The sequence below is a fragment of the Tachysurus fulvidraco genome, chromosome 15, assembly GCF_022655615.1.
Source record: "Tachysurus fulvidraco isolate hzauxx_2018 chromosome 15, HZAU_PFXX_2.0, whole genome shotgun sequence".
Taxonomy (NCBI): Eukaryota; Metazoa; Chordata; class Actinopteri; order Siluriformes; family Bagridae; genus Tachysurus; species Tachysurus fulvidraco.
Genome location: NC_062532.1, coordinates 7,996,650 through 8,022,931, shown reverse-complemented (window position 1 = coordinate 8,022,931; position 26,282 = coordinate 7,996,650). Strand labels below are relative to the sequence as shown.

At 36.9% G+C, this 26,282-nt stretch overlaps 1 protein-coding gene across 6 annotated transcripts in view; it reads left to right on the top strand.

The window, feature by feature from the left end:
• The window catches only part of septin9a (septin 9a), a 70,585-nt gene that overhangs the window by 29,808 nt on the left and 14,495 nt on the right, over positions 1–26,282 (top strand). Inside the window, exon 1 of one of the 6 annotated variants that reach the window (XM_027171776.2) lies at positions 14,721–14,865. The exons of 4 other annotated variants lie outside the window; for them this stretch is intronic. Coding sequence is in view for 1 of the 2 variants with exons in the window: in XM_027171775.2 (XP_027027576.1) it covers positions 15,033–15,060 (28 nt within the window). In the remaining variant the exon portion in view is untranslated. Of the gene's footprint in view, positions 1–14,720; positions 14,866–15,017; positions 15,061–26,282 lie in introns of those variants that run through there. One more of the 6 variants, XM_027171775.2, reaches the window with a different exon arrangement.

Sequence of the window (26,282 nt, the reverse complement as noted above, 5' to 3'; positions counted from 1 at the left end):
TCTTCCCTCCTCCACTGCAGCACTTATGGATTTAAATTTTATTTTAATTGAGGCTGTATCTGAATCTTATGGCTAATCTCTACCATCGCCGTCCACTTTATTAGAAACACATGCACATTTATGCATTTATCCAATCAGCCAATGTGGCAGCATCACAATGCATAAAATCATGCAGATGGTTACAGGAACTGTAGATACACACAACAGTCTCTAGAGTTTACACAGTTTGGTGCAAAAAAATACATCATGTGAACACATGGTGTACAGGCTGAAACACCTTGCTGATGAGAGGGCTCAGAGGAGAATGACCAGACTGGACTGAGCTGACAGGAACTCTATACTAACTCAAATAAGAACTCTCTGCCAACTGTGGTGTGCAGAAAAACATCTCTGACTAGACTGGCAGTCTAGTTTTGATGAGCATGTGCCCATGATAGCCTCAGATTACTGTTCTTGGCTGTCAGGAGTGGAACCCAATGTGGTCTTTTGCTGTTGCAGCTTATCCATCTCAGGTTGGATGTTTTGTGTGTGCTGAGATGTTTTCTGCTCATCACAGTTGTAACAGAACTATCACAGTTTTCTTAAATACGCAAACCAGATACTGATATCTTCTGGTACTAATATCCATGCCTGGTCACATTGTTTTTTCATTCAGGTGTGAACATTAACTGAAGCTCTTGACCTTTTTTTTGCTTTGCACAGCTGCCACATGATTAGCAGAGATTTACATATGATTTCTACAAAATAAACTTCAAATGATTCCTAGAGCCTTCAAGGGTTTAGCTAATGATTTATTAGCTTATTTGCATGCTTTAACATTTAACATGCAGAATTATGAAGTAATTTATTAATGCTAATTTTTACTGCTAAATGAAAGTTATTTAAGTCAAGAAAATGTCAAGTGCTTCGAGTGATAATTTTCCTTGGAAAAAGGCTCTTAATAAGCATCCTTCAGGCTGAATGGTTACCCATGATACAAACAAGAAAATCCTGTGCTGATGAGAATAACAGGAACCTCTTATAGAAATGAATTTGCCCTGTGGAACTCTGGATCAAGGTGACGTCAGGCAGCTAGCATGTGATGTGGAAGCACTGAGGTGCAGAAACTTGGTCTAAGCTTACAGCCACGGCTAAATTTTTATAGTTGATGTTTATTTATTATTTTCTTTTCCAAGCCTTTTTTTTTAAAGAGATTGAAAGTATGTTTTGAATATCTGGATAGTATCCAAGCTATACATGCTGGTAATCTGATTACTGGTCATTGCTAAAAGTGTTGTATAGCGCTAAATAACTGCTGTTCATGTCAATTGTGTTCTGTTTATTATTCAGATACATGTGATGTGATGTGGTGAATGAAACCATTTAGCAACTAGAAATGACTATGGACTATGACTAAGGACCATTAAAGTGGTATGACTTCAGAATACCAGTCAAGCTTAAGCAAAGTTACTGGAAGTATCACTTTCTAGAGCAAGGTTCAGATTTCATCATTTTTTGTGTCTTTAGTAATGTGCATTATTTGTTACCTGTTAAATTGGCCACCTACATAATTTTTCAACAAGGGATACATATATTGATTTCCTCTATTCTTGTAGGCAAAACAACACCAATGCATTGTGTTGGTTTGGTTTGAGGTCTAGTGGTAAAACTTGATCTTGGCCCTGTCTGTGTAGCTGATTCATATGCCATTTGTGTATAGTTTTTGAGTTTGGGAAACAGACGGCTGCAAATAAGGTTATGAATGTGTCACATATGAACAGAGGGTTTGTAATTTCAATCATTTATACAGTATTTGAGCTGTTCTATCTTCATATATTTACATTTATTATTATTTTCTAGAACCAGGGTATTGGAGTTGATTTAAAATATGAGTGCAACGTGTTGCTTTAAGCTGAGGCATCTAAATCAACTTACTGGTGTAGGAATTAAAGCAAATTATATGGTCTTAAATTAGGTTAGCAGGTAAAAGGTCTAGAATGTTGCAATAGCATTGGTATCTAGTATCTGTGGCTGTATTGTATTTATACAATATGGTCAGTTATGTTTATGAAAAACTGAGTAAGACAAAATATGGATTGTCCTAGCTGGATGTGAGAGAAGCTGTTTCTTAGTGCACATAATGGAAAACAATGTTGTGGTGTCATGGTTTTTAATCCTTGTATTTTGGCAAAGATCCTCAAAAAACATTTAAGAAAGCCAAGATGTTTCCAAGAGTTTGTTGGTCGTTCTTGCATAAAATCACAGAGGCTTGAAGGACTGCAGGAAGGTGTGAGATTCCATAGATAAAATGCACTATAAAAATATAAAGGGGTTCCTGAATCTGAATGAGTGATTATTTAGATGGAAAGACCTTGATTTAGAGGGGACCATGAATTGTAAGGACCGCTTTTTGGAAGTGAAAGTAAATTGTTTTATTTAAAGTAAATAAATAGTAAATACAATATTGTGTGCTGTAAAATGAAGGCTATTTAGATTCACGTAAAGAAGCTTTACTACTTTTGCTTTTTTAAGTCCTGTAATGGCATCATGTTTGTGCTCATCAGTGCTTTCTCATTGTTGGTTTTCACATTTAGTCACATACTAATTAGTAGTATTAGATTATATTCTTCTTCTTTATGAGAACTTTTGTGTTGAAGCATCTAAATGACATTAAATGCTTTCGAAGGATAAAGTATTTGGACACTGAGACAATTTAAAAAACCTATACCACCCTAATGGATTTTAAATGGAACAATCAAGATGTGATTGAAGTGTAGACTTTAAATTCAAACTTTCATTGGCTTTTCAAAATATTGCATTAGCTATTTAGGAATTGATGTCATTTTTACATAGTCCCTTCATTGTCATATGCTCAAAAGTAACTTGCTACAGTAGTTGACTGATGGTCAGGTGTGCCCGGGTTTCTTCATTATTTCATGACAAATTAAGAAATAGAAGGTCTGGAAGTGTTTCCAAGTGTTAATGGTTGAGGTATTATCGATGCAAGTGAAGAAGACCATCAATAAGCTGGAAAAACAAAACATATAAGGGGCAAGTCGTGGCCTAATGGTTAGAGAGTCTGACTCTTAATCCTAAGGTTGTGGGTTCGAGTCTCGAGCCAGCCACGACTGAGGTGCCCTTGAGCAAGTCACCGAACCCCCCGACTGCTCCCCGGGCACCGCAGCATAAATGGCTGCCTACTGCTCCGGGTGTGTGTTCACGGTGTGTGTGTGTGTGTGTGTGTGTGTGTGTGTTCACTGCTGTGTGTGTGCACTTTGGATGGGTCAAATGCAGAGAACAAATTCTCAGTATAGGTCACCATACTTAGCCGTATATCACGTCACTTTTATTTATATATATATATAAATACAAATTCTCAGTATAGGTCACCATACTTAGCCGTATATCACGTCACTTTTTTATATATATATATATATATATATATATATATATATATATATATGAGAGATGGCAGAAAACAGGAGTGGCCAAATCAACAATTGGGTGCATTATTTAAAGTATACTCTTTAGCGCTGGTGATCTTAGCAGCATCAAAAAGCATAGAAAACCTCAAAGACAGCAAATATGGATGACTGTAGAATTCTTTTCTTGGTGAAGAAAACCCCCTTTGCAACATCTATCCAAGTCAAGAACACTCTCAAGGAGGAAGGCATAGAATTGTAAAAGCCTGGACAGATGAAACCAAGAGTAAGGGAACCAAAATTTTGGGAAAAGGATTAGAGACAAGGGTTAGAAGAACATGGAGGAGGAAAGGATGACCCATAATCAATCACAACTCCTATCACATCATCTGTCACACACATCAATATCCATCTGTTCTCCAGCATTTGACTGATTGACAGCTCGAGACACTTTCAAATTCAATTCAAATTCAAAACCCAACACTGCAAATACTGCAAAAACAACCCAAGAGCTTCTTTAGAAATGTAATGTTCTTCAGTCACCTCAACCCAACTAAGCATGCTTTTCACTTACTGAATGCATAAATGAAGTCAGAAAGAGCCATAAACAAGCAGCAACAGAAGCAATAATGATTGGCCAAACAACTCCAGTGAGGAATCTCAGCATTTGGAGATCCAGATTTTAAACTGAAATCCAGTTATTAAAAATAATTCATATATATATATATATATATAAATATATATATATATATATATATATATATATATATATATATATATATATATATAACCTGTGAAAAGGAAGGGACTAATTTTGTCCAAAATTGTACGGATGTTTCTGCTATCTCTCTGACGGGTCTGATTTGTTTATTCCAGTGGTGTCTAATCTTATCTAGAAAGGACCATTGCGGGCCAGTGCAGCTTTTCATTCCAAACAAGAAGAAGCTACACCTGAGTCTATTGTAAAGCCAAGATCAACTGATTGAACAGGTGGAATCAGGCTTAACATCTGCTTGATTGGTATGGTTTATTCAGTCTAATGATGGCCTCTTTCACCTGCAAAAACGTACTTGGACCACATACTGAGAGTTCCCATGAATACCAAATGCGAATTCAGCACTTGGAATAAACTGAGATCTCATTAATTTGTCATGAAATAATGAGGAAACAGGCCACATTGACCATGAATCTGCTTATCAGTCGACTATAAAATTACTATTCAGCATATGGAAAAGGAGGGATTATGTAAAAATGGCATCTAATGCAATTTTTTTTAAGCCACTTAACATAAAAAATATTAGTAAAACTGTTGAGTCTCCATTGTATCAAACCTAGGATCTGTTTCAAGACAGTTATAAGTATTTATTTATGCTGTGATTTTAAAATATAAGGCAAAAGCAAAAAACAGACACTGTGGAAAACCTTTTCATGATGTCAGTAAGGCAACTTGGGCCACATTTGAGTTCAATTACTGCTCACTCACTCTCAAACTCAGCATGGTCACGTCGCTTTCCTGATTCTTTTGCTGGAGTGTGTATGCATGTTAGTGGATGTGGGTTTCAGTAAACAAGCTGATTAAAAAAAGTTTGTATGAGGTGTAAAAAAAACAGTAGTCGTAGCTAAGTAAAAAGTGCTCTAACAAAATATTACTGTGACTTTATTTTGGCCTGGCAGTGTGTAAATATTAAAATAAATAAATGAGAAAATTCAGTAATTTAATTTATACTATAGCACTCTTGGTAGGCTTGGCAATATAATATAACCAGTGTAAATGCCACTGTATATAAGTCTGGGTAAAAGCCTGCTATGAGCTGTGGTGTTGTCATATAATAGCTATTCTTAGTGAGTCACAAAAGCTATTCGAGTCATTGGATCTTCCGCTGTCTGAATGGGACAACTAATGTATTTATTTTTGGTCAGTCTGATGGTTAAAGAACGGAGTATGTGTTTTATAGTTTGCAGACTTTATCTCCAACACTTGAGTCAACACTTGCACCTGGGACTGAACAGTGGATCATTTGTGTAAATCCATACTGTGCATCACAATGGAGTCAGATTTCAACAATAGTCACTGTGTTTATCCTTTATTGTTTATTACAGGTGAGTAGAAGTGTTGTTTTTAGATGTTTTTAGCACATTCATACATACCACAAGGGTAAGCTAATTAAAGTGCTCAAGTCCAATGTATGTCTAATTTTATATATCTTTAAGGCATTCTGTCTCCTCCCCTCACTATAACAACCCATTTCCTGACATCACAAAATTTAAGGTTTAACCAATGTCACTTTACAGATTTCACATCTGGAGTCTGATTTCTGTGGAAAAGAAGTGGAATTTTGAACCTTGAGTAAGAGCGACCGGTAGACACAGTAAAAATGGCATTTATCAGACATGTTGTTCACATTGTTATACACAACGGCCGTTGATAAATCTACGGCTTTCTAATTTGATGTGCTCATGCCCAGCCACTTTCATTTGCATGACACTATGGGTTCCTGCATTGCATGTTCAGAATTTTATGGGAATATACTAGCATCTATTATGCATAAATTGTACATAAACTATGCATATCCACAGGTGATGAATAAGACTCTTTATGTGGACTGCACTATGGTTTAACTGAAAGGAGCCCCAGACCATCTTTCACAAGAGGATCAGGGATTGTGAACGAATCAGCTTTTACACTTTACTGAATGTACTGAACTCTTGAGGTCTTGAGGGAAACAGCCTTGTCCCTGATGCATGCATAGAAGTGACGCATAGAATTGCACAATCAATCCAGGTTTCAGAAAGCATTCTTCGAAGTGAAAGCAAACCTGTGATTATGAGACCCTCCCCCAAACAAGACCAGAATCTGTCCTGGGTGTGGATTTGAGTATGCAGGCCAAGTGGGAAAACACCCTCAAAGTATACAAGCACCATCACCATACCATTTCTCTGGTTTCCAAAATGCACTTTATTTTAATTCTCCCACAACTCCAGGCATATTGTTGCTAAGGAAAAGAAAAAAGAACAAAACCTACTTTAGCCAGACTGTAAGTTGCCTAGATGCTATAATTAGTTTACCACTTCGCTAATGTTGGAGAGTTATCACTTGACTGGTTGTGGGTGCAGGGAGGTATTTTTATTTCCACTGCTCTCCAAGTGCTCCAGATGTGCTTGTCTGACCTGTGTTGGAGGGGTGAGTGGCGTAGGAGTGCATTCCAGAACAGAGTGAAAAGGCAGGAAGTGATCTTTGTCCATTTACTTTGTCTGGGACATACATTCTTCTGACTCATCAAAACCTCTGTCAATAGATCCCTAGCTAGACCATTAGGCGTCCTTTTAAAAGTAAATAATGTGATGTTTCCAGAGACGGAGACAACGTGACTTCATGCTCTGTGCTGAATGATGCATTGGTTGTGATGATTCACTTGAGCTCAGATAAAGCGCTCCCTCTAGACTAAGGGAGTAGGACTTGTGCTTCTCACATGAGGGCAAGAGAAAAATGTTCTACTTTCTGCTTTGTGCTTTAGGTAATATCTGCCGACATCCAGTCAGAAGCAGAGAGAGCTGAATATTAGAAAAATACAGAACTGAAAAGGTTTTGAAATTAAGTGACTCCAGAGACACAATCCTTGTATTGAGAAAGACAAAGAGGGTCTCTGTTTCAGTATTAGTACGGTTCATATTTTGGGCTCATTATTACGTGGATTTCCAAGCCATTGCTTGCAAGATTGTACAGGTCTGATGAATGTGATAAAGGACAGTTGACTAAAGCATGCTGTTTTATGTACTATGCTGATCTTTTACTACATCCTTTTCAGTGCAAACTCTCTCCCCCACACTTTTTAATGGAACAAACATGGAACAAAGGTTTTAGAGTTGATCACAAGTGTGCATTTATCATAGAATCTGTTACTGTTAACTGAGGTCCAAAGAGCGGTAACCCCATCAATAAATCCATCAGAGAGATAACAATAAAAAAAACATGTGTGGCCAAATCAACTGTTAAAAACATAGAATGCACTAGTGAACTCAAGAACACCTAAAGGCTTAAGAGGACCATGGAAAGCAACCCTACAATAACAGTTAGCCAGATCAAGAACACCCTCTGGGAGGTAGGTGTATCTGTGTCAAAGTCAACAAGCATGAGAAGATCATACCGTACATACAGGGGATTGACCACAAAATCTAAACCATTGGTAAGCCTAAAAAAATCAGATTAGAGTTTGCCCAAAAACAATTTTTAAAAAAGGCCATAGAGATTTCGAGCAACATCCTGTGGACAATTGGACAAGAGAAGAGTATGGAGAAGGGAAGACATGGGCATGCATGATTCCCAGTGGAACCAGTTCCCTTGTACTGTATATACTGATATTACAGTACACAAAAGCAGCAGGATACATTTTGAAGTATGCTTAGTTTCAGCAAAAAGTAAACTTATCGAACAGTGCTTCACAGTGTAGAACAATGACCCAAAGCATACTTCACACAAAAGCAACCCGACTTTTTTATTTATTTTTTATTTTATTTATTTTTTAAGACAAATAAATAGTATGTTTTCCAGTGTCCAAGCCAATAAGAGGCCCTGCAACAACTGAGCATTCATTTCGCTTGCTGAACGTTCTATTGAATCGAGAATCCAACAAGAGATCAGTAGGATTAATCATAGAGCCTTTTTAAAGATATGTGTGATGCCCATGAGTGCACTCTTCTGCAGTTCACTGGCTAATGGATGGTCTGGGAAAGTCTGAATGTTCCTAATAAATTGTTCTTTTTGGCAGCAGGATCAATATGTATTTTTGGTATGCAGTGGCAGAGAGGTTGAAAATCCAGCACCATTGCTCCTGCAGACACAGGCACAGCATGATACTGAGAACAATCCACCACCCAAGTATCGTCTGGCCAGTGGTGGTCTTATGCTGGACCGCCAGTGGTGATGAAAGATGGAACTCGGTACTGATAAAAAGATGAAATTCAGTATACTATTAGTTTAAAGTAACTGCCCTATATGTCACGGTAGGTGTACATGATAAAGAACAAACAATATTTAGTTTATTATATATTTTCCTTTTATAATAGCAGTAGAATTAATAGAGTTTAGAATAATAGCATTTATTTTTTTGTTCCTTAGATAAGTTCAGCCAAAAGTTTTGTTAAAAGTATGATACATTATTTTGGATATACACAATAACTTTTTAGAAACATGTATATAAAAATCTAATACTGACGTACACAAAGATTGCCGAACAACTTGCCATAGCAAAAAAAGATGTGAAAAATCTTCCAATAAATATTTAACAAAAGCCTTTAGTTCAAAATCGTTCATTTACAAGAATTAAATATATTATCACTATCAGTGAACTCAGAATTTCAGCTCAGAATCAACCTTGTGTTTGCTAATTCTTTCTGTTTGACTGATTATGTAAGTTCAATCCTCTGTTCGTTATCCACCCATTAAATGTGCAGCTCCACTTATCTCCAGCAGGAGAAGCTGTTAGTCAGGTAGAGACTTGTGACTCTCTGTTACAGGTACGTGTGATAGTGTGGGTGTTTTTAATTTTGTATGTGTGTATATATATATATATATATATATATATATATATATATATATATATATATATATATATATATATATATATATATAATTATTTTATTTTTTTTTAAGAATTTTATTTGAATAACTAAGCCACAAGCATGTACTGTATTTTAAGGCATGTGTGTGTCCCTCTAGCTGTGGGTCATGGTTCTGTGGGGCCACGTTACAAAATACAGAGCATGTGTAGGATTTCTCTTTATCCATGTCGGCTGGTGTGTATGGGCTAACCGGACAAAGTACTCCATTCCTTTCTTTGAAAAAAGCATTTTTATGGCTTTAAATTTATTATTATAATATGAAATATGTTTGAAAACCCTAAGTTAAGTTCTTTTACAGGAAAACATGGTTGCAAAGTAACATTACTTCTGAAGAATTCCAGAATTAATTATTTAAATTTTTTTTCTTTTTTGTATGGCACTGTTTTATTGTTTTATTTTGTCCCCTAGTGGGGTATGAACCACCAGATGTTTTTCAAACCTTTCAGTTAAATCATGGTGCACAAAATAGTTTTCATTTAGATCAGTGATTCTAAATTCATTGCTGTGCTGGATTAGAATTTATCAGGCCCACGCTTGGTCTGTGAACATTAGTTTTGATGGTCCTTCTGTACGGTTTTGTCATGGGTAGATGAACCAAGCCTTTGCCAGCTTTGCTCAATTTAAAGCCAGGAACGCATTGTGCCAACACACTTCTCTGAGTCGGTCAATCTGCTAGCCTGCCACAGCTCACCATGGAAGCCTGCAGGGACCTGGAACACACAACAAGAAATGATCTCTGTAGATTATGTAGTTATGTCCTGCTGCCTTGTCCCAGCTAGCATGAACTGACCAATTAGAGTTGGCTCACAAAATGGCTCATTCTAGAGTCAGTGACTTGGACTTGTTTGCTTAGTCAGCGTAATTTTTTAAAGACTGCTACAATCATGACAATCATTGCAATAAGATACAGTATAGCATGTTGTGTGTGAGGGTTTTCACTGTGTCATCATAACTCATTGCTGACACAGCTGGAATGTTGCTGTGACACGTCAGCTTGTGACTTGTGAGAGAAAGAGAGAGAGAGAGAGAGAGAGAGAGAGAGAGAGAGAGAGAGAGAGAGAGAGAGAGAGAGAGAGACAGTTGCTGTGTAACTGATCATGATGTCGCTGGTCTTTCTGGAGGAAGTCAGTAAGCATGAATACTGTAATTGCTCCATAGGATATGGCTCTGGAATTAACCATATTCTTGGTTTGATTATTAGTGCCATTGAACAAAATTACCGTCGTACCCAGAGCAGGGATAAATGTAAATAAAAGAAATTATTGTAATGTAATATATTTTATACTAAAGTTTGTGGGAATTTTCTTATACAACAAAGAACTAATGGCTAAAATACAGAATACATTATACAAACAACATGCAGTACACCTTAACTGCTACTAGTTCAATGCACCATTATCTCAGACTACCTTACAAATGTTGAGCAAAATATATGTGTGTCTCAGAACAGGTGACTGCACTTTCTGTTTCCAGGTTTATTCTGTTGTATTAGCATCAAAAGAAACAAGGGAACAAGATACTGTTTGTAGATGCTGTAATGTCAATAACAGGACCCTGTTTATAAGTGAAATTCTACAACTTTGACTTTAAACAGATAAAACAAAAGATCAAATCTCAAAAATATGTATTTTCAATTTGGGAATAAATTAAGTGCTGGAGTGTGCTGTTAAAGGGAAAAAAATCAATAACAAAAATCACAAAAGTGAAGTTTTCATTCTTTAAATATTTGTGTATTCCTTACGTTAAATGTGCTTAGTGAGCGAGTCTGTGTTTAATAAGGGGGCATGTGAGCGAGTCTGTGTTTAGTGAGGGAGCCTGTGTTTAGTGAGGGAGCCTGTGTTTAGTGAGGGAGCCTGTGTTTAGTGAGGGAGCCTGTGTTTAGTGAGGGAGCCTGTGTTTAGTGAGGGAGCCTGTGTTTAGTGAGGGAGCCTGTGTTTAGTGAGGGAGCCTGTGTTTAGTGAGGGAGCCTGTGAGCGAGTCTGTGTTTAGTGAGGGAGCCTGTGAGCGAGTCTGTGTTTAATGAGGGGGCCTGTGAGCGAGTCTGTGTTTAATGAGGGGGCCTGTGAGCGAGTCTGTGTTTAATGAGGGGGCCTGTGAGGGAGCCTGTGTTTAGTGAGGGAGCCTGTGTTTAGTGAGGGAGCCTGTGTTTAGTGAGGGAGCCTGTGAGCGAGTCTGTGTTTAATGAGGGAGCCTGTGAGCGAGTCTGTGTTTAGTGAGGGAGCCTGTGAGCGAGTCTGTGTTTAATGAGGGGGCCTGTGAGCGAGTCTGTGTTTAGTGAGGGAGCCTGTGAGCGAGTCTGTGTTTAATGAGGGGGCCTGTGAGCGAGTCTGTGTTTAATGAGGGGGCCTGTGAGCGAGTCTGTGTTTAATGAGGGGGCCTGTGAGCGAGTCTGTGTTTAATGAGGGGGCCTGTGAGCGAGTCTGTGTTTAGTGAGGGAGCCTGTGTTTAGTGAGGGAGCCTGCGAGCGAGTCTGTGTTTAGTGAGGGAGCCTGTGAGCGAGTCTGTGTTTAGTGAGGGAGCCTGTGAGTGAGTCTGAGTGAGTGAATCTGTATTTAGTGATGGAGTCTGTGTTTAGTGAGGGAGTCTGTGATTAAATGTGCTTAGTGAGGGAGTCTGTGTTTAGTGAGGGAGTCTGTGATTAAATGTGCTTAGTGAGGGAGCCTGTGCTTAGTGAGGGAGCCTGTGTTTAGTGACGGAGCCTGTGTTTAGTGAGGGAGCCTGTGTTTAGTGAGGGAGACTGTGAGTGAGTCTGTGAGTGAGCCTGTGTTTAGTGAGGGAGTCTGTGAGTGAGCCTGTGTTTAGTGAGGGAGTCTGTGAGTGAATCTATGTTTAGTGAGGAAAACTGAGGGAGTCTGTGAATGAGGGAGTTTGTGAGTGAATCTATGTTTAGTGAGTCTGTGAGTAAGTGAATCTTTGAGCAAGTGAATCTGTGAGTGAGTCTGAGTGAGTGAATTTTTGAGTCTGAGAGTAAATGTGTGAGTGAGTCTGTGAGTGAGGGTGAGTAAATGAGCAAACGGGTAGTTTGTGTGTCTGACAGTACAGTAAGTCTGTGTGAGTCTCTGTGTGGGTGTCTGAAAGAGTGTAAGTTTGGGCGTGTCTGTGACTGACTGGCTGAACGTGTGTGCAGCTCTGAGACTGTGAGTGAAGAATCTGTAACTGTAAGTGTGGGTGTGTGCATGAGTTTAAGTTAGTGTCATTATATGTGTATTGGTGTGTGTTAGTATATATGTACAGGTGTCAGTAAGTCACTGTGTTAGTGTGCATGTGTGTGTGCATGAGACATTCCATCACAGGTTTATTCATTTCAGTGTGTAATTCCACTGTGATCATGAACAGTTACTGCAAAAAGTCAAGTTTTAAAGTGTAAATGTTAGAAAATTTTAACACTTTGAGAGCAACAAATGTCATACCGATGGCCCTTTAGTGCCCGATTTGTGCACGTGCTATATTCACACATGCATACTCCTCACTACTATACTGCACTGAGTGTGTAACTGCAAGTGAAAGATGTTTTGTGTCCCCTGTGCTTTTCCTCTAAACTGAAGTACACAGCTGGAAAAACTTGAGCAGCTGTAAATGGACGGAAATGAACTGACGGGGGGTGGGGAGCTCGAGGACTCATCCAGTAAAGCAGATGCCAGGGTATTCCTAACCACAAACTTGAGCACTTTTCCTCTTCAGTCTTTTTAAAAGGGATCATTTAGAAAGATTGAGATTTACATAATTTCCCCCTACTCCAAATGTAGTTGCTCAACTGGGACGTGTTTGTGTGAATTAGGCTTCTTTAGTTTTGCTACAAGGCTGATGTTAATAACATGTAAGGAAAGATTATAGCTTTTTTGTCCATAAGTCAAACTGAACAAAAAAAAACGACCGTATTTAGTAAAGGTTTGGAAACACTGATCTTCTTCATACTTGCGTGCATTTGTTGATGAACGTCAATCACCTGTAAATTACCAGGTCTGTTCACGGCGCAAGTGTTTTCCATTTGTTGATGTTCACAAAACTCCATAAAAGGTAAAGCTCACACAGTTGAAAAGAAAAATGTACAAAAAGAAAGGTTTTCTCTTTGGAAGAAATAAAGTTACTTTGATGTCAAATAGTGGGAAAAAATGGAAAATTGGGGGAAACAAATATTTCTACAATACATATAAAATTATAAATAATTTATTTCTCCAATTTTCCTTCTTTTTTTTTCACCTGTGAAAAAAATCAAACTGTTTCAGCAACTGGTTGCCTGAATGCCCCACCGCACCCTCCCCAAAGCAGTGTTAGAAAAGCATGAAGTTTCATAGCAAGCCGGGGGATGATGTACAGAACTCTAGGGACAGGGACACATGGCAGCTTACACTACATCAGTCACTTAATGCTGTTGAGCCACATAAGCTACTTCAACTTGACAGCATAATCCGTACATAAATATTCAATTTCAATTTGAAGCTGATAATTTATAATTTTAAATTAGTTTTATTTGCAAAGTTTATGCATCACTAACAGAATCACAAGCTGGATACTATTCCAAAATTCTGTGATTTTCATGAACACCAGATTTACGAATAAATCTGTTCTTATCCGCAGACCTGTTGTCTGGCATGCTGTTATCTAAAAAATGAACAAAAAAGGTAAAATTGTTCAGATGTTTAAGTTATTCTAGTAGTTTAGTAATTATATGGTGTAACTGAGCAGGAACTGAGAAGAAAAGGGGAATGCAGACAGCAGAGTGCCCTCAGCGGACTAGAAAACTAGCTTTGAAAGCCACAGTAAACCTATCCAAACATCTTAAGCATACGTTTTTGTGCTGCCTTATAAAACACAATGCTGAAACTCGAAACCCCAGTTCCTTTGGTACACAGGAAGTTGGTTGAGATTCCAAGAGTGTTGTGGCCTGAGTTTTATGATGGCCTATGCCTGGGGTTCCATACTTTTTGTATCTGGGGTGGATGGGGTGGCTATTTAGCTTGATTTTAAATTTCTTACCTGTGGTCAGAGTAAATGTCCAGCATCCTGCACATGATATCGTGTAATAGAACTGTTCAGCATAAAAAAAGACAACATGCTTATTTAAAACATAATTTAAGAATTTTTCAGCCACATAAATTAAATGTATTCGAAAAGTGGGTGGAAAAGACTTCCTCCATGTAACTTACAGTGTCTTGTGATGAGCAGCAGTTTGGAAAAAAATGCACTTTGGTGGATTGAATTGTCCTGAAGGAAGCATGTGTTAGCTTTCATCCTCCCTGGGTGTTAGTTGGAAGTGAAGAGCTGGCTGAGGGGTGGATATCGGCAAGTAAATAAAGACAAGATAAACTGTAGGACAAAAATAATAATGCCATGAATTATTACTTTTTGTTTCATTTTTAAACATTTGTTGTCATTAATATTTTATGACAATACTACATTTTACTATTTATTTATTTATTCCTTATAAATTTTTTAGTTAAGGTTTTTTTTTGGTGCATTATCCATGTACTTTTTTGATGTGTGTGTGTGCACCTTTTGTAATTTTATAAAATCTTTGACTTTTCAGTTTTCTTACATTTTTTTTCTTCATGGGATACATTTTGGAAGAGATAACTTGTTTGTGTTTTCATAAGTGGTTCTATCTTCCTCCCTATCCTAGTTTTTTCTTCCCCCATCCTGTGGAAGTGGAAAGGGGAGTGATCGTGTGTGTGTGTGTGTGTGTGTGTGTGTGTGTGTGTGTGTGTGTGTGTGTGTGTGTGTGTGTGTGTGTGTGTGAGTGAGAGAGAGAGAGCAGCTCACATGAGCTGGCTAGTGGGCGGAGCTTGTGAGAGGCTGAGTGGCTCTGACTGTGTTTCACACTGAAGGATAGAGCCTGAGCAGTCGGGTGAGTTTGCATTGTCTTGTACATTTTTCCCTCCTCCGGTTTCCATGTTCTTTCTACTGCTGTGTTGTCTGCACTACTGCCTTGTAGATGCTGTGCTTCTGCGGAATGGAGAAGTGGGTAGCTAGATCCTGAATGTTTAAAGAACATGCAAACTCTGGTTTGTTGGCATGGAGTCAGATTTCTCTCATTTCCAAAGTAAGATTAGTTTTTCCCTTTGAGCACTTTATAGATGTTTGGCTTTTTGCTGTTACGAAAATAGGGGAGGTGTTGTGAGCTCTGCGTGTGCTTGTGTGTGTGTGTGTGTGTGTGTGTGTGTGTGTGTGTGTGTGTGTGTGTGTGTGTGTGTGTGTAGAGGGGGGTGTGTGGATTCCATTACTCCATTCCTTTTTCACCCATCCACAGATTTCTGTCTGCACCTTCACTCCTGGCCTTGTAATTACTGTGTGCAGGTTACAGGGCTGGCAGCAGTTTCTCATCCTGGCATTCTTTGAAATTTTACTAGTGTGTGTGTGTGCGTGTGCACGCGTGTGTGTGTGTGTCAGTGTTAGAACCTCTTTGCTAGGGTTTTCACTTTGATCCACAGCATTGCATTTTCAAACCCAAGTGTAACTTTTGTTGCTTACTTCTGGAAGCAACTTTGTCACATGAACAGTTCTGGAGCCATCTTCTGCCCAACATGTAGACTTTCACATCCAGCTGTGTCCTGCTCTGTCTTCGCCCATGTTCAAGCACTATAAGCATGTAATGCAGCACTAACTTTGAACTTATGTAGTCCATATCTTTTTGTATTTTTTTCTGCAATCCCGTGGGGTGTCTAAAATTCCATGGGGTGATAAACTATGGAGCAGCTGTCTAATGTCACAGCCTTTGCTCTGATGTTACAGTCCACATGTTTGACTCTTTCCAGTACTGTCACGGCTCAAAACGGAAACCCCAAAAAATAAATCTCAGGTTACAGGATAATAACTTGGGATGGATGCATCATGTTATTTAAGTATTTTCTGTGTTATCAGGTGCTTTTCATATACTGTTACTGACTACCACAATGAACTGTTCTGTAAAAATGCCTTTGGCTTCACTGCTAGTCCACTCACTTCCTCAATACCTTTCACCAAAGACAGTATTTTGTTGAATTTGAGGATTTCCTGATTTTGCTGATTTTTAAACATATGGTTTTTATAATATCAGATATTATAGTATGCTGCAAAATGAATCAGAATCTGACTACTTTATTAATCCCCAGGGGGAAATTGGGTTTGTTACTGCAGCTCCAAAATATGGCGCCAAAATATGAATACAAAGATAGAAACTTGTATTCACTAAGATAATATATCCAAAAAATAAAAAACTACAGGTAAAGGTATATTGTTGCACAGTGAGATATGTTGTTGTAGAAAGGAATTATAAAGTCCTATGGGAACAGGTAGGAAATATTTCCTGTGTCGCTCTGTCAAGCATCTTGGTTAAACAAGTCTGTGACTGAACGCACTCCTGAAACGCAATGCCTGGTTTATAACACAATTCAACACAATATTAATCCCCACAATGCAATCCTAGCACAATTGGGAAAGGCTTAAAGCAGCTACATCAACTACACTTCAATGGCATGTTTATTTCATTATACATCAAGGTCATATATTTCCAGTGAATTTTGCCTAGTATGGTGCTAATTAGAAATGCAAGATCGGGCCTTGTTTTTAATTGTTAATCAGTCATTATTATTTATTTGTGATTAACTGTCAACCAAAATACCACACAATCCACATTTTGTCAATAGGTCATTTGTAGTTATCAATAGGTCTTTTGTAGTGACCAATGTAATATCAAAAAGGAAATTACTGCTGAATAATACAAAGTTAAATTGTGGGTGTCTATTGTTTTAATTCATTCATTAAGTGATCTTCACTGACCACTTCAACCTGGAAAGGGTTATGGTGGAGCTGGTCATTCCTGGGAACAAACTCTTTGTACGCATATACTCTCTGCATGCACACACAAACACACATCCTAGGGACTTTTTAGCATAGACAATCCACACACTGGCATGTATTTGGAGAACCCAGAGGAAAAGACATGCAGATCTTCTTACAGACAGTAAACCATGCTCAGAAGTGAACCAGGGACTCTGAAGGTGTGAGACGTGTGAGATGTTACCCACTGCACCACCTTACTACTGCTTATATCTATATAGCGAAACAGATAGATCGATAAGTAGGACATTTACATATAACATATGACTAAGATAAATAGGACAAATGGAATACAACACAAAAGGGGCATTATGTTGTATGAAAAAAAACTTTTAGCATGCCCCAATGCGTGTTATTCTGTTACTGTAAAATTCGAACATAGTCGCATAAACCTGATTTAAATGATTGTCGGAGTTACCATCAGATTTTTATCTGATTTATTATCAGATATTAGAAAATGAATCAAAACGTTCTGACAAACAGACTTTAGAATTCAACATCACTGTGGTATAAAATATTCTAACAAAGAATTTGATTATTTTAAATATTTAAAATATTCTAACAAAGAATAATTATTTTAAGAATTTGATTATTTTCTTTCTTAATAATTTGTCAATCAAGATGCCTCAGTGACTGACCCTTGAAACTGAAAAAAGTTTAATCTTCATCTCCACTGATCTAATTCACATGCACTTAAGACTTGTGGATGTTTTGTTTTTTAGGGATTATTGCTTTGTAGATTGGTAGAAAATGGTGGATTGAATGTCCAGCACTCTCACATCAAATAATGTGGCACAATTTGCAGTAAATTGGCATTCCATGATTAAATGAGCATTAGCCTAGTTTTAAATGCAAATTCATATGTTTAAATAGAATGAAGGTTTTCTATTTAAACCAGTCTATACTGGAGCAAATTATCAATAAGGGACTTAAACCAAGAATCCAGCTTACTGAATCCTCTTTTGTCAGCTATCCTGACATTTGGTAATTGCAGAGAAAGTATTCAAACATTCTGGGCTAAAAAGCAGCTGGTTCCCCCTTTGCTTTGTCATGTCTTTGCTGTGCTAATAATTTTCTAGCAATCAAAAGAAGTTTTGTAAGAGCAAGGCTAGTTGGCCCATCTGGGGTCTGTTCCAGAAATCAGCATTTAGCCTGATAACATAAGTTGAAGGCAAAACGGTTGACATATTCCAGATGCAGGGGTTAGGCTTAATGAAGATCAGTTGTTGTGAACTCTGAAACTTCGCCAGATCATGACTGCAGTAGTATGGCGGAGGAATCTTTGGTTTCAGCACTTTGTAAAAGTCAATAAGTTCCGCTACGGGAGATACTTCAAGATGTTGGAATTCATGCTTTCCCTTGTTTTACTATTTAAAAAAAAACAAAAAAAAAACAAAGGTTAAATAAAATACAAGTAATCCTTCATAAATTGCTGCCACGTAAAAGGAATAAGCATTTGGGCACATGCTGTATATAGAAAAATAATCATCTTCAGAGTGGTAAATAAGTATTATGCCATAAAGAGCATGTTATTCTATTATTTGGGGGGGGGGGGGGGTTATACTAGTGCTATTTCTGTACCCCATCATTCTTCCTATTGACTATCAATTCAATTTTATTTGCATATAACTTTTAACAATGGACATTGTATCAAAGCTGCTTTTCAGATATACAAAAATTCTGTATAAATATTACACAATTTAAAATGTCAATTTATATTTATCCCTTTATAATGAGCAGTCAGATGTAGCAGTGGCAAGGAAAAACTCCCAGAGATGATATGAGGAAGAAACCATGAGAGGAACCAGACTCAGAAGGAAACCCTTGCATGAACACACACTAGAAACCAAAACTCAGCAGAGATGAATGATAAGTGAATATTTCTTTCACAAGCACAGAAAGCAACATTTTATTTGGTTTGATTAATATTTCCTTAAACCTCTTCTGTGGTTTTTGGTCACATTGAGAAAATGCTACAAGTCTGGCTTAGGAGAATACTTACAGTATATACTGCAACAAATTGGTGGATATGTGGATAATCTTATCTATATAGTGAGCCAAGAAGTGCTGCTGCAATCACAAAGGCTGCCATGAGCTGATCCCAGGACTCTTCTTCACAGTATCCTTCCTCATTCAACACACTTAATACTGTTTGACGTTATAGTAAAGAATTGTAGAAGAGCAGTGATTTAATCTCATTGTCTGGTGTCACCTTAAATACGATGGGTTTTCTTAAGGTTTCTTCCTCTTGTCTTCTCAGGTTTTTTTTTTCCATGCCATGGTTGCGTCTGGCTTGCTCTTTGGGCATTCAAATCTGTTTTATCACAACTTTCTTTTTAAAACATAGTTGCTATACAAATTGAACTCTTTCTCTTATGAGGTTAACGGTTAAACGGGTTTTGGATTCTGATTGGTTTGTAGTTCTTCATGAAGCTGCGGGCCACAAGTTTCTCTAAGAAACTGTAGACAGGGCTGAACAATGGTTAAAAACAGCTATATGAACATGATACGTGACTGGGGCTTAAAATGATGGCTGTTCAATTTCTCCTGGCAAAGGACCAGGAGTTGACATCAAATCTGAGTGTCCCAGAACATGATCCCTGTGGAAATCCCATTTTTAAAGATGCTGTTTGGAAAAAAGAAGTTGTTCAGCATGCAATTCTGCTTTTAATATGCTTTTATTTTTCAGTGTTTCCACTGTTCTTTTGTCTGGCACCATGAAGATTGTCAGAAAGAAAGCGTCTGTTTTTGGCCACAGCACTGATTTTCTTTTTTCATTGTGTTTGTCTTTCAGCAGATGATACATTTTAGTCACTTGTCAAATTTAAACTCACGGTGATTAGAAGTTTGTACCAGCTCTTTATTCAAGCCGTGATATTTGTTTATTCTTTTTTTAGCCAACTACTGTATATAACAAACAAATGATTCTAACTTTGCTTCCTCATTCCACCTCATTTCTGTGGTTCTTGGGTTCCTGGCATAGATTTCAGTGCATAGCTGCTAACCTTTCTGAAAGAAAGTAAAAAGCTATGTATCTTTAATTGAAAGCAGAGAAAGAAGCTTTGTTTTATTTCAGCTCAGAGAGCTCTTATTTGTTGTATTTAAAGTCCTAAAAACCACTCAGCCTTTCCCTTGATTAATTTAAAATCCCTAGATTAATCCCTAGATTTTTATTTAAAAGTTATTTCATGTCCTTTGCTTGCAAAAGAACGGATGATGTTTGAGTTAAATTCAGCCATGCACTCCATGGCTTTCGAGATTACTAGGCAATCACTAGTTGTATGTGCACAGTGGGGGACAGCAAGTCTCTGGTTCTTTGCTTCTCAAATCCAAAACAACAGCTTATCTATCAGCCTGTTCTCCTTTTAGCTCATTCTCTAGGTGTTTGTGTTGGACTGGTTGTTATCGTACAACATACAATGCTGCCCTCAGACCTGTCATTCTGCACACTTCCTATAATTACTGAGAAGTGAGAAGTGACAAACCAGGTTGTGGGCTACATTCACTCAGAAAAGAGATTCTCACACTCAAGTCACATTTACTGAATTGTGTAAAATTGTGTTACAGCATTTCAGAATCAGAATGTCTTTCATTTGTATCTCTTCTTTATGGCTTTTGATGCATTCATGTTGTCCATTTTGACAGCCATTTTTCAGTTTTACCTTTTTTTTTGTTTGTTTGTTTTAAAAGTGTGATGCTAGATCATAGTCCGTTTTTTGTCATTATACCCCAGTTTTCCTCCATATTAATCGTCAGGCCTTCAGTCTTCTCTCCTAATGTGGTCCTAATGTTTTCTGTGGATTTGGCAACTTCGTATTCTTCCGCAATAAGCAGCCCAAAGAGGTAAAGAACTCCTTCAAAGCAGTTTTATATACAGGTAAATATTCCACAGTCTGCAGGGCAGGAAATGGAGTAAGTTTACTTTTTGACATGTTGCTGAGGAAAACCGTCATTCTCGCCTCAGGACGGAAGGGAAATCATTTGTAGATGTGCTTGTATCTGCATGTTCCTCTCTAGTTCCTCTGCATGTCAGAGAGTTCAAGAGCTTTCATCAGTGCCATGATGATTGATTAATAACTTTTTTCCTTTCCTTACTGTAACCAGCAAGTTAAACATGGCTAGTGTTACTCTATACTCCCCCTATATGGTCCTTCAGCATTAATATTTTATTAAAACTTAAAAAGTGTTTCTTAAGTGCTTCTTAACATTAGCATCAGAGTTTTAGGAACAGAACATTGTGTTCATCAGGATTTTATGTGTGCATTGTGTTTTTAAAGGTTCTAAAGGCTTTCTTCTTGCACAGCATTTCCACTGACCTTCTGATATTTTTCCTTATTGAACTTAAAGATAGTCGAAGAGATATGAGAAAGAAGGACTGAATGAGATAAGCAGGACTGTTTGGAATTTAAATATTAAATGTTTCACAAGATGATTCATATACTGTATATAGTAACGTACATATGATCATCCAGCTTGTTTGGTTTAATAACTGAGAACTAAATCCAGTAAAGCTGCATAATCTCCACCCAGCCAATAACCATAATGAGCCTGGTACTTATAAATAAGGTGACCAAAGCAGAAAGTTTCTTTTGGATGGAGTTTAATTTTTTAGGCTTTTAATATTTTTATTTATGAAAAATTAAACTTTATTTTAATTAAGCTGATTAACATCGGCTGTTTAAGGTTGTCGCACATAAATAAATCTGTTTATGTCCATGATGATGTGCATAAGGTCTTGATTACTATCAAATGGAGAAGGAGGTGGGTATGGTCTTTTGTTGTTTTTTTTGTGTCCCACTGTGATATGAAAATTCATTTAAGAATGAAAAGACACACCCAATAAAAGTATGTTGTTGTTTTTTTGTCTGTTTGTTTTTTAAAGGTCAGCATCGTGATGCTTAAAAAATTAACAATGTGCATCATGGGAATGTCAGATTCACATCATGTTTATCCACATCATATTATTTATACTAAATATGCATTAATTATGCATTTTAGCCCGTTTTGGAGCTCTATTTCCTGCTAAAAGGACTTCTCAGTGCCAGAGTTTGTTTCAGGCTTTCTTATTCCCCCCCCCCCACCCCCCACCCCCCGACAGAGACTTTATGTATCCAATTATAATTTGGGGGAAAATTTAAAGGTTTGCTTAAATATTTAAAATTCATGTTTTTAAAGAATATTTCTTTTCATAGTAATTTTTGATTTATTTAGTTTTATACAGACAAAAAAAGGAAACTTATTTTGTATTGATTATTATATTTAAATAAGTATTTAGAATTTAGTCATCATTTTTTATACTCCTCTGTTTTTTTGTCCCAAATATTCACTAGAATCTAAATGAATCCTGAAGTGAGAACTGTGAAGCAAACTTAAACTTTTGGCCAATTAATAACAAAAATATATAAGAAATATTGTTGTATTTATTGATTGAGTGATTGATTTGATTTAAGTAGCATTATTGCTACTACAGCTATTACAGCTCTTATTGCTGTGGCCCAGGTTCGATTCCCGGCCAGGGAACTAATGTAGTCATTGATGAGCTAACTGTCAGTGCCGGTCCCAAGCTCGTATATAAATTGCATCGGTAAGGGCATCCAGCTTAAAAACGTGTGGCAAATCAAAAATGCTGATCCGCTGTGATGTCCCTGATCAGCAAGCAGCCGAAAGAACAACAGTAGCAGTTTGGTGGGATCAAACCAATACTGCACCTCTAAATTAATGTATTTTTAAAAGAAAATAAAAAAGGTTGTTGCCCACATTGCACTTCATTGCTCTCTTACAGTTGTTGAAATACAATTGTGTACTTACATGAGCCTAAACTGAAGAAAAAGAAACGTACATCTTGTCCTGTACATCATATATACAGTATGTACATGTATTCGTTTGTCTGTTTATGTTGCGATCCATCTGTAACAGTGCAAACATCCTTAGCATATTATTGCTGCTTGTATAGTTGATGTGTAACTATACAGGTAATAGAGATGCTAAATACAGTAGAACATGGAGCAGTTAGGTTTCGGTAGAAGGCCACAGAGAAATAAGGAAGTGGTTTGTTGGCCGTGAGAAATCGTAGCTAGGTGTGCTATCTTATAGAAAACAGAAGAGTCGGGTAAAGTATGAATCACTGTTCATGCTGCTCGCTGTCAGCGACTACATTTTATCAAAGACTGTAATTTTGTTCATTTGTGAATTATATAGTGACGGTTAACATATCTTCAGGACAGTATGAAGAAGATAAAGACATTTTTGTTTGGCCAGTAAGACGTGGTGTGTTAGGATAGACCATTCTTCGTTATCACAATGGATACACTGGTAAAAACAATTATCTACACAAAACGTAATTCAATTCAATTCACTTCAATTTATTTGTATAGCACTTTTAACAATTTCCATTGTCTAAAAGCAGCTTTATGGAAGTATGGAAAGAGAAGAGTAAAAAAAATAATAAGTGAATATATACAATTAAAGTTTAAAATTCATTTTAAAAAGATTAACTTTAAATATATGATACTATATATCTATCCCTATCCCTAATGAGCAAGCCGGAGGCGACAACAGCAAGGAAAAACTCTGAGATGATATGAGGAAGGAATCTTGAGAGGAACCAGGCTCAGAAGGGAACCCGTCCTCATTTGTGTGACACCCTACAGTAAATAATGTAAATGTAAATAATGTCCTTTCTACAACAGTTTACAGTAGTGCAGCTGAGAGCTCCTGAGGAACTAATGGGTCATCATAAACTCAGACCTGATTGCTGATAAAGACCAGACCATACAGCTGACTGGCCCATTTTATTTATGGGCCTATGGAAAAAATATATTATAGATAAGTTTGCTTCTTTCTATAAATAAATGCTTAAAATGATCTGATGGAACAAGAATACTTAAGGCTTAAAATTAGGACGGATGTCAGAAAATATGGTCAGTAGTTATATAGTGCCTTGTAATTCAGGAAATACTAGATGCATTTGACTATATTACAAATACAGTTTCACTTTAATGTGTATGTCAGTGTATCGCACGGACAGATATTAACAAATTTACGTTTCAGGATGTAATGCAAATATTCTTAATAATATGCAAATGTTCTACAGCCTTAGGATCCTCACAGTCAATATTAACCCCCTACACAGCCTGACATTTTTAGGTGATTATTGTTAGGCGTATCCTTCTTCACATCACTGAGTGGGATATGTCTATTTTTGTTTTTTGTTTCAACCAGTCAGTTGTCTGCATTTCAGCCAAATGTTCTTATTTCTAGCTTTACCCAGATGTCCTTCTGTGACATAAGAATAGCCACATTCATCATGGATACTTGAGTACTCTATGGGTTTTAATACCAGTTGGGTTTTAATACCAGTTATTTATCAATAAATTTTTATTATGGATTTTTAAATTTTTTTTTAAATAAAAAGAAAGTGTGTGTGTGTGTGTGCGCGCGTGTGCGTGACACTTAAATACTACAGGGTATATGCTTTGGTCTTTATTTTCAATGTGAGGAATTTATAAATACAAAAATCTCTGGTTTGATCATCATTCATATAATCAAACTGTAATGAGAATTCTTTTTCCTCCTCCATATCTTTTCCACTTTATTGTGGAAATCACCACTGGCCACACCCACTCATCACATTGCACAGGAATAGACACAAAACAAGCCCATATACTACTTCTAAGTAGTGCAAGTCTTCTTTGCAGTGAAGGTTTTTGTTGCTAGTTTATTAAATGAATCATTACTGCAGTGATGGATAGTTTTGCCGGTTTGATGCTGGTCATGTGGGCCATACATTTTACTGGTTTGGAAAAATGTGCATGTGCAGGTAGTTTCAGAAAATTAAGACCGTTATAAAACCATCAAGGCACAAGAAATCAGTCTTACATCAATCTCTCACACACACAAGCTGGAGTGTGAGGTTTTATTATTTATTACATTTTGAACTGGTGTAGTGTTCAGTTTAGTGGTCAGTTTAGTCAGCGCTCAGTCTGTTCTCCTGCAGCTCAGTGTGTACATACAACATTTTAACCTGGGCTTGAAGAGGAAAAAAAATTCAATCAAATTAACATCTGCATCGGTTTTGGTTTAAAGTGCTATCAGTGCATTTGATCATTTCAACCTTTGGGTCTTTTGTTTTATGCCAATTTATCCCAAAAGCAATGTTACATTCCATCTACAGTGCTTTGCAAAAGTATTCAACCCTCCATATGTTGTTTGTTTTGTTGCATTACAACTTGTAATTAGAATTAATTTAATTTATTTGCATTTTATGTAATAGACCAAATAAAATAGTCCAGATTGGAATAGAAAACAAACCTTGTTAAACTGAAATGTGAGTGCATAAGTATTCACCCCCTATTACTATGTTGGACTGAACACCTCAAGACTTGATATCAAGACTATAAGTGAGCGCTTGTTATTTTAAGATTCTATTGTTATTATTTTGATTAATATCTTGTTTAATTTGAGCTAATTATTTCAAGATAGTGTTATTAAAGTGTTTACATGGAAATAATGACATAAGTTGATTATATTTATGTGCAATATTATATTAATTCAATATGAAATATAGCTCAAAATATTTTTGAAGTATTGATCTTGCAAACTAAGTGCATTTTTTTTTTCAATGGTATAGAAACTAAATACAGTTCTACTGAAATCACACTCCATACAACGGCTCCAGTCATTTGGATTTATAGCCAAAAATATTCCGTTGTTCTTAGCTAGACATTTGATTCTGTCGCTAGATATGGGGAAGCAGTATATCAGGAGTTTATGAGAAAAGTTGTTTGTTTGTTTGTTTGTTTGTTTGTTTGTTTGTTTGTTTGTTTAAATCACTGGTTCCAACCCACACTGCAAAAACCTGGTGAATGACGGATTACTTTGCCAGTAATGAAAACTACTGGGGAAGAAAAAAAAAAAAAGTAGGAATAAGAACCTGGAATTTTTTTATTATTATTATTTTTTTTTTTAGAAAAGTTTAGTTTTTGACATCTTGTCAAGGTTATCCAAAAAAAAAAGTTCTTGTAATTACATGCCACCACATGTTGTAAACATTTATATTACACTGGATCAAGTTTTCCCTTGATGTCGTGCAGACTTGCTGGTGTGGTTTAGGACTAAACATCACCATGGAGCTGAACTTTGTACATTACAAATCAGCCATCAACTGGAATTCCAAGTACAGTAATCACTTTTTCCCCGTCGGTCAGATTAGTATCATTCAGCTCTCTAAATCACAACCTGAATTTTACCCATAAGCTGGGAAATACAGTGATGTGGTTCCAATATAAAAGCCTTAATTATGCTAATAAGTGTTCATGAGGATCAGCTAAATGCTGGATTTTCCAAATCATGTGGATGAAGTTCACAGAATTTTTCATTTGCATGGCTTTGTAAATGAAGGGTCTATGGATGCATGACAGAATATGGATATTTTTATATGGATATTTA